We start from the raw sequence: 9,454 nt of genomic DNA on the forward strand, positions 1-9,454 counted from the left end.
TTCACAAGAAGTTGTAAAGAGAGTACAGAAAATTCTCATGTGCCATTCATAGGGCTGTATCTTATGTAAGTATGGTACAATATCAAAACCAGGCAATTGACATTGGCACATTGTGTGTGTATAATGTATGTTTTTTTATCACATGTGTAGATTGGTGTAACCACCAGCACAGTTGAAATACAGAACTATTCCATCACCCCAAAGATCTGCTCCTGTTAGGTCTTTATAGCCACACCTACTCTCTCTCCCCCTACCATCCCTAACCCCTGGCAACCATGAATCTGTTTTCCATCTCTACAATTTTGTCATTTCAAGAATGTTATATACATGGAATCATACAATAGATAAATGGGTCATAAATATGATCCATAAATTTTGGTCCATAAATTTTAAGATTGGCTTTTCTTCTTAGTTTAATGTCATTGAGACCCATTAGAGTTGTGTTCCAATAATTCACTCTTTTTTTATTGCTGACTGGTATCCCGTGGTGTAGTTATACCAGTTTGTTTTACCATTCACCTACTGAAAGACATTTTGGTTGTTTCCAGGTGGGTTTTTTGGTGAGGAAGATTGGCCCTGAGCTAACATCTGTTAGCAATCTTCCTCCTTTTGCTTGAGGAAGATTGTCTCTGAGCTAACATCTGTGCCAATCCTCTATTTTGTATGTGGGACGCTGCCACAGCATGGCTTGATGAGCAGTATATAGGTCCGTGCCCGGGAACTGAAACTGCAAACCCTGGCCCCTGAAGCAGAGTGCATGAACTTGACCACTACGCCACTGGACTGGCCCCCCAGGTTTTGACTGTTGCATATAAAGCTGCTATGAATAAGCATGTACAGGTTTTTTGTGGACATAAGTTTTCTTATCTCTAAGATAAATGTCCAGGGTGCAATTGCTGGGTCGTATGGCAAGTGTATGTTTATTTTTTCAAGAAAATGCCAAACTATTTTCCAGAGGAGTTGTACCATTTAACTTTCCACCAACAATGTGTGAGAGATCCAGTTTCTCCTCATCCCAGCATTTTGCATTGCCACAATTTCTTATTTCAGCTGTTCTAATTACTCTACAGTAATAGCACATTGTGGTCTTAATTTGCTGTTCCCTAAGGGTTGAACATCTTTTCATGTACTTATTTTCCATCTGTGTATCTTCTTCAGTGAAATGCTCCTTCATGTCTTTTGCTCACTTTCTAATTGAATTGTTTGTTTGTTTTACTGTTGACATTTGAGAGTTCTTTATATCTTCTAGATATAAGTCCTTTGTCAGATATGTTATTTGTAAATATTTTCTCGCAATCTAGAGCTTGCCTTTTCATCCTCTTCACAGGGTATTCTGCAGAGAAAAAGTTTTCAATTTTGATGAAGTCCAATTTGCCAATTTTTCCACTTTTGAAGTCAGGTTTAAGGACTCCGCCAAGTCCTAGGTCTCAAAGATTTAGATTTTCTCCCTTGTTATCTTCTAAATGTTTTACATTAAATCTATGGTTTATTTTTAGTTAAGTTTTGTATAAGATGTGAGAGTTTAGGTCAAGATTTTTTTGCCTATGAATATCCAATTCCTTCTGCATCATTTATTGAAAACATTATCCTTGCTCCATTGAATTGCTTTGCGCCTTTGTCAAAATGCAGCTGGCTGTACTTGTGTGGAGGCTATTTCTGGTTTCCCTCTTCCATTCCGCTGATCTGTGTGTTTGTCCTTCTGCCAATAGCACACAGTCTTGATTATGGTAGCTGTAAAACAAGTCTTGAAATTGGGTAGAGAAGAGAATTATTCCTCCCACTTTATTCTTCTTTTTTCAAAATTGTTTTGGCTATTCAAGAACCTTTGCATTTCCATATAAATTTTAGAATAATCTTATGCATATCTACAGAAAGTCAGCTGGGCTTCTGATGGTGATTGTGTTAAACCTGTGTGTCAGACTGGGGAGACTTGACATTGTTACCTTGTTAAGTATTCCAATTCATGAATATGATCTCTCTCCATTTATGTATATTTTCTTTGATTTCTTTCATCACCATTTTGTAGTTTTCAGCATACAAGTCCTGTAAATGTTTTGTTAAATTTAGGCCTTAGTATTTAATTTTTTTGATAATTGCAAATGGTATTGTATCATTTTGGTTTCCATGTGTTCATTACTAGTATATAGGAATACGATTGATATTTGTAGATTGATTTTGCATCCCGTGATTTTGCTCAACTCACTTGTAGTTCTAGGAGTATTTTGTATATTCACTGGGATTTTCTACAGAGACCATAATGTCATCTGCAGATAGGCACAGTTTTATTATTTTTTTCCGATCTGTATGCCTTTTACTTCTTTTTCCTGCCTTATTGTGCTGACTAGAACTTCTAGTACTGTCTTGAATAACAGCGATGAGAGTGAAATCCTTGCCTTGATCCTAATTTTAGAAGGAAAGCTTCAGTCTTTCACCGGTAAGTATGATGTGAGCTGTAGGTTTTTAGTAGATATTGTTTTTATCAAGTTGAGGAAGTTCTTCCTCTATTTTTTGTTTTCTGAGGTTTTTTTAAAAATGGTGAATGGGTGTTGAATTTTGTCAAATACTTTTTCTGCATCAGTTGATAAGGTCATCTGATCTTTCTTCCTTAGCCTGTTAAGATAGTGGATTACATAGACTTATTTTTGAATATTGAACCAGCCTTGTGTCCCTGGACTAAACGCCACTTGCTTATAGTATATAATTCTTTTTATATATTGCTGAATTCTGTTTCTTAGTATTCTGTTAAGAATTTTTGCAGCTATGTTCATAAAGATATTGGTCTGTGGTTTTATTTTCTAGTACTGTCTTTGTCTAATCTTGGTATCAGAGTAATACTAGCTTCATCAAATAAGTCGGGACATGGTCCCTCTTCTGTTTCCTGGAAGAGATTTATAGAATTGGTGTTAATTCTTCTTTAAACAATTGGTAGAATTTTCTAGTGCAACTCACTGGACCTAGAGATTTTCTTTTTGGAGATTTTAAATTTACAGATGTAATTTCCTTAATAATTATAGGACTATTTAAGTTCTTTAATTCCTACTGAGTGAGCTGTGGTAGTTTGTGTTTTTGAGGCATTGGTCCATTTCGTCTGAGTTATCACATGTGTTTATGTTATTCCCAGTATTCCTTTGTTCTCCTTTTGTTATCTGCAGGGTCTGTAGTGATGCCACCTAGTCATATTGTTAATGTGTGTCTTCTGTCTTATTTCCGTATCAGTCTTACTAGAGATTTGTCAATTTTATTGATCTTTTCAAAGAACCAACTCTTCTTTTCATTGATTTTTCTCTGTCTTTTTCTGTTTTTATTTCACTATTTTCTGGTCTTACTTTTATTATGTCCTTCTCTCCACTTGCTTTGGACTTATTTTTCTCTTGAGGTGGAAACTTATATTATTGATTTGAGACTTTTCCTCTTTTCTAATATAAGAATATAACATTATAAATTTTCTTCTCAATACTAATTAGCTGTGTCCCATAAATTTTGATATGTTGCTTTTTTTATTTTCATTCAGTTTAATGTGTTTTTGTATTTCCCGTGAGATTTCCTCTTTAACCCATTGATTATTTAAAAGTGTGTTTTTAAATTTCCAAGTGTCTGGTGCTTTTCCTGTTTTCTTTCTATTAGTGATGTCTAATTTACTTCCATTATAGTCAGAGGACACCCTCCGGATGGTTTCAGTTCTTTTCAGTTTGTGGAGGTTTGTTTCATGGCCCAGGACACAGTCTGTCCTGCCGTATGTTCTGTGGACGCTGGAAAAGAATGTGTTCTGCTCTTGGGTGGGGTGTTCTATAAATGTTGATTTGATCCTATCAGTTAATGATGTTGTCAGGTTCTATCCTTGCTGATTTCCTGTCTAGTTGTTCTATCAACTGTTGGGAGGCGGCCATTTAATTCTCCAAATATAATTGTGGATTCATGTATTTCTCTTTTAAGTTCTATCAGGTTTTGCTTCACCTGTTTTGCAGCTCTGTTGTTTGGTGTACAATAGTCCCTTCTTACCTGTGGTTTCACTTTCCATGGCTTCAGTTACCCGTGGTCAACCACTGCCCAAAAATATTAAATGGAAAATTCCAGAAATAAACAATTTATAAGTTTCAAATTGCACACTGTTCAGGGAGTAGCATGATGAAATCCCATGCCCTTCTGCTCCATCCTTCACCTCCCTTCATCTCATCACATAGACATTGTACCATCTCTCCTGATCACAAGAAGAGGGAGTACAATACAATAACATATTCTGGGAGAGAGAGACCATAGTCACATGACTTTTATTACAGTATATTGTTATAATTGTTCTAGTTTATTATTAGTTATTCTTGTTAATCTCTTATTGTGCTTAATTTATAAATTAAACTTTATTGTAAGTATGTATGTATAGGAAAAAAGGTAGTTTATATAGTGTTTGGTACTCTCCATGGTTTCAGGCATCCACTGGGGGTGTTGGAATGTATCCCTGTGGATAAGGGGGGACTAGTGTATACACATTTAGTATTGCTATGTGTTCTTGATGAATTGACTTTTACCATTATGTGAAGTTACTTTCTGTGTCTGATAATTTTCTTTGCTTTGAAATCTACTTTATCTGATATTAGTATAGCCACTCTGCTTTATATATATAGTATATATACTATATAGAAAATATAGCATATTTATATATATAGTATTTTTTTCATCCTTTTACTTTCAACTTTCCTACATTTTAATATTCGAAGTGAATTTCTTGTAAGCAGGGTATAGGTATCACTCTACTAATCTCTGTCTTTTAATTGGTGTATTTAAACCGTGTATATTTAATGTAATTATTTATATGTTAGGATTTAAGATGCTATTTTATTTGTTGTTTTCTGTTTGCTTTCTCTGGTTTTCATTTCTCTGTTATCTTTTTTCTGCATTCTTGTGGATTACTTGAACAATTTTTAGAATTCAATTTTTATTCATCTATAGTTTTTTGAATGTATGTCTTTGTATAGCTTTTATAATGGTCGCTCTAGGTATTATGCATAAGTTATCATAGTATCAACATTTAACAGTTTGAATGAAGTATAGAAATATTACCACCCTTTACATCCTCTTAACCTCCTCCAATTTATGATATACTTGTCTTAAATATTTCCACTATATACTTTTAGGACCATATTAGACAATGTTATAATTTTTCTTCAACTGTCAAACATAATTTAGAAAACTCAAGAGAAGGAAAGTCTATTGAATTTACCCATGTATTTGTTCATTCCATTGATCTTCCTTCCTTCTTGATATTCCAGGATTCCTTCTTTTATCATTTTTCTTCTGTTTACAGAATTTCCTTTAGCCATTCTTGTACAGTAGGTCTGTTGGTGACAAATTCTCTTAGTTTTCTTTCATCTGAGAATGTCTTGATTTCCCCTTCATTCCTGAAAGATATTTTCACTGGATATAGAATTTGGGGTAGACAGTTATTTTCTTTTAAAACCTGAAAAATGTGCCACTTCTGACCTGCATGATTTCTTACAAGAAATCCGCTTTCATTCTATTTGTTTTCCCCCGTAAGTATTGTGCTGTTTCTTTCTGGCTGCTTTCAAGATTTCTTTCTTTGTCTTTTGTTTTCAAAACTTTAAATATGATGTGTCTTGGTGTGGATTTCTTTGATTTATCCTATTTGGAATTCACTCAGCTTCTTGAATCTGGAGGCTTATCCCTTTTTCCAGATTTGGGAAATTTTCAGCCATTGTTTCTTCAATACTTTTCCAGCCGTACTCCCTTTCTCCTCTTCCAGGATTCCAATGACATGAATATTAGGTCTTTTGTTATAGTCCCACATGTCCCTGAGGCTCTGTTCATTTTTTTCCCAGTCTTTTCCCTTTGTTGTTCAGATTAGGTAATGATTCTTTCCTCTGTCCTCTCCATTCTGCTGCTGAGCCCATTCACTGATTTTTAAAATTTTGCTTATTGTAATTTTTCAGTTCTAAAATTGCCACCTGGTTCTTTTTTTTTATGTCTTCTATTTCTTTTTCATTTGTTTCAAATGTGTTCCCAATTGAAGCATCTTTATGATGGCTGCCTTAAAATCCTTGCCAGATAATTCCAATATGTATATCATCTAGATGCAAGTATCTGTTGTCTTCTCTCATTCAGATTGAGATCTTCCTGGTTCTTAGAATGACAAGTCATTTTTTGTTGCAACCCAGACATTTTGGATATGATGTCATCAGACTCTGGATCTAACTGGAAGCTTGTATTTATTCAGGCTTCCTCTAACACTGCTCCAGTAGAGGAAGGAGGATGCTGCTAGGCGGGGTTGGAAGACCAGGTTCTACAAGTGTTGTCCCCGGGGGTGGGGGGCTCCTTGTTATTGCTAGACATGTGTGGAGTTCAGGCACCCCATTAAGTTTCTGCTGATACCACTCTGGCTGGAATGGGAAAAGACACTTTGTTACTACTCCCTGGGGGGCCTCCAGCAACATCAAAGTGGTGGGGGTGGGGGTGACCTCATTACTCCTGAGTGGCAGTGAAATCTCTGCTCTCCACTAGGCCTCCTCTGACACTATCCCCACGAGGAGAGGGAGCCGAACCTTGAAACAGCTTGGTGAGAGTGGAATTCTGGGCATTCTACTTCGCCTTTACTGGTTGGCTTGGGTGTGGGGCCACAGTTTTTTCTGTGGTGTTTGCTAGAGGAGAGTGATTCCCTAAAAGTTTTCAGTCTTGCTATGCTGCAAGCCTTGCTAACCTTTCCTGGTTTTGTAGCTGGAGAGAGCAGACTTTTCTTGGGACATTGTTTTAGTCTATGCTCATCGGCATTTCTAGGTTGCTGACTTTTCCAGTTCCCAGTCTGGGGCATATCAGGCAGAAAGAAAACCCAGGGAACTCAAGTCTATGTTATTCTTGGATCCTGAGATCCTTAGCTGGTGTGCCTTCTTCTCTCCACTTTCCCGATTTTTCTTATGTTTGTTGTATATAAAATGTCCAGAGTCTTCAGCAATACCTAGCAGGAAGAATAGGAAAAAGTGTGACTACTCTATGGAAGCAGATTTACATTTTGAAATTAATCCTTGATGCTATTTCAAAAGAAAAAGACATCCTATTGGTATTTCTGAATGTCTTGCCAGTTTTTCATAAGTTCTTGGAGATAGCACGGTTGTTGGGTTTTGGCTATTTTTTATAGTAACAAGCATGTAAAATGGGGGTAGGGCCTTTTGCATTGTCAGGCTATAAAAAAAATCTGCTTAGGATTAAAAGTTGCTCAGCAGTAACACAAAAACTTCACACTAACATGTAAAAGAAAACCTGGAAGCTAATGTATCAATCAGTTCTTCACTTACTAATAGATGGAAGTGATGTGAGTATCTTTAATATCTTGGATCCATAAGCATTCAAAAGAAACTGTGGAATGTGTAAGCTAAGTAACCTTAAGACTGAAATACGTGCAGCTGAGTTGAAACTGTAGTTACGTTTCGGACACAACAAGTTTTGTGCTGTGGTGATGCGCGCTCAAGACTGTTTTAGCCATTGTAGGAAATAAAGAAAATAGTTTTTCAGGACGAATAAAAGTATTTGGTGAAAAGAAAAATCTTAAATAAGCCTGAGAAAAAGTTCGTGCTATTACCGCTCTCTTTAGTGAGTTTGTTCAAATTAAAGTTGAGGACGTTTGCTACTTAGAGATGTTCTGCAACTGTGATTTATGGAAAATAGATGCCAAATGATTAAAACAAAAGACAGCAAAAGATAAGTGTCTTTTAAATTCCTTTTTAGCGTTTATGCGACCAGCACAAACTGCCCAAGAGGAAGATGCCTGTAGTTGCCGATTTCCGGAGGAAGAAGAGGGAGAAGGTGGACTGTGAGCGGGGTCCGGGAAACGCTGGGGCTCTCGAGGAGGATCCGAGGAGGAGTGCCAGACGAGACGCGCCGTCTTACCTTTCCAATTGAAAACACGTCTTGCCTAATACCCAGGAGAACCCCCTACAAGTTTTTTTTAAATGCTAATGAATTGGCCTTTAAAAACGTACCGCTTCTAACAGAAGAGAAGTAGGAAACAGAGCTCATAGGAGAGGGGCACGCTCAAGACACTGCTTAACAGGCTTGAGCTAGCTTTTTAGTTAAATCTAAAGAGAATTCTATTTTAAATTTAATCATGTAGGCCAGTGGTCTGACTAAAATTATAATCAAAATCAATTCCATTTTTTGTGTGTGCTAATATAACATATGACAATAAGCCATAAGATGCATAAAATATCCCCAACCAAATTATCTACTGGATCAGCCATTCAACACAGTGGCCTCTCCCACCGTGAGGGGAGAATGGCGACAGCCCAAGGTTGGGGTCAAGGAGGAAACTCTCGGACCTTGTGGAAGAGTTCCGGAAGGGGTTGGGATGTCCTTGCACACCTCGTGGTCCCTGGTCCTCACATCGTCTGCTTTGCTCCTGCTCCTCATGAGCCGGGGCTTATGTTTTTTTATCCTTAAAAACTTTAATAATAGTATTGGATGCACATAAACTAATGCATGAAATAGGTATGAAGCGCGTCCTAGAACGAAGAGCCAAGAGCCCAACCAGAGCACCAGAGCGGGAGCCGCCAGCTCCCAAGGGCCAGCTCTGAGACGCCACGTGCCTTTGTACGGCTTAGGAGCTGAGAATGGTTTTGACGTATTTAAATGGTTTAAAAAATCAAAAGAAGAATAATATCTCCCGACATGTAAAATTATATGAAACTCAAATTTCAGACTCCATAAATGAAGTTTTATTGGAACATACAGCCACACTTATTTATTTACATGTTGTCTAAGGCGGCCTTTGCGTTACAACAGCAGAGGTCAGCAGCTCTGACAGAGGCTGTGTGGCCTAGAATATTTACTATCTGACCCTTTATAGGGTCAAAGTCAAGGTCAGTGCATCCATCTGTGTGCTGCTCCCTCTCTCAACTTCCGTCTCCCTCCACCACCACCCACCCCGCGACCTTTCTGGGGAATGTTGTCTCTCATTTTCTTGCTTTAAAAAAAAAAAGTCATTTATTATGTAATTATGTACCTTAAAATTATGTTATTTAGTTTTGTTTGTTTTTAAGCTTTATGAAAATGGTTTATACTGTATGGAGACCTCTATGACTTGCTTTAATCACTCAAAATTATATTTATAAGACTCATGCATGTTATTATATGCAACTAGAATGCATTCATTTTGACTGCTATATAATTTTGCAAATATACCATAATTTATCATCCATTCTCTGAGGACACTGGTGGTGTTTCCCGGTTTTTTGCAGTTATGAACAATGTTGCTATGAATGTTCCTTTACGTGTCTCCTGGGCAAGAGTGTTTCCAGGGAAACTTCTTTAGAACTGGAATTGTTGGCTCTTGGGGCAGATGAGTGTTCAACTTTATGAGCCAGTACTCATATCAATAAGGATATGCTAAGTTATGCAGAAGTAACAAATGACCTCCCAAGTCTTAACAGATTACAACCAAACAACAGAGGTGCCT

The 9,454-nt window shown here is 37.0% G+C and overlaps 1 protein-coding gene across 10 annotated transcripts in view; it reads left to right on the plus strand.

Moving 5' to 3' along the window:
- TNFRSF9 (TNF receptor superfamily member 9) overlaps positions 1 to 9,196 on the plus strand; it is a 33,644-nt gene extending 24,448 nt beyond the window's left edge. For all 10 annotated transcript variants that reach the window (XM_008536465.2, XM_070603629.1, XM_008536467.2 and 7 more), the window contains one exon: positions 7,729 to 9,196. In XM_008536465.2, coding sequence (XP_008534687.1) covers positions 7,729 to 7,817 — 89 coding nt within the window. In that variant the 3' untranslated portion in view covers positions 7,818 to 9,196. The remainder of the gene's footprint in view (positions 1 to 7,728) is intronic.
- Positions 9,197 to 9,454: the final 258 nt, after the last annotated feature.

This window comes from Equus przewalskii, chromosome 2, assembly GCF_037783145.1.
Source record: "Equus przewalskii isolate Varuska chromosome 2, EquPr2, whole genome shotgun sequence".
NCBI lineage: Eukaryota > Metazoa > Chordata > Mammalia > Perissodactyla > Equidae > Equus > Equus przewalskii.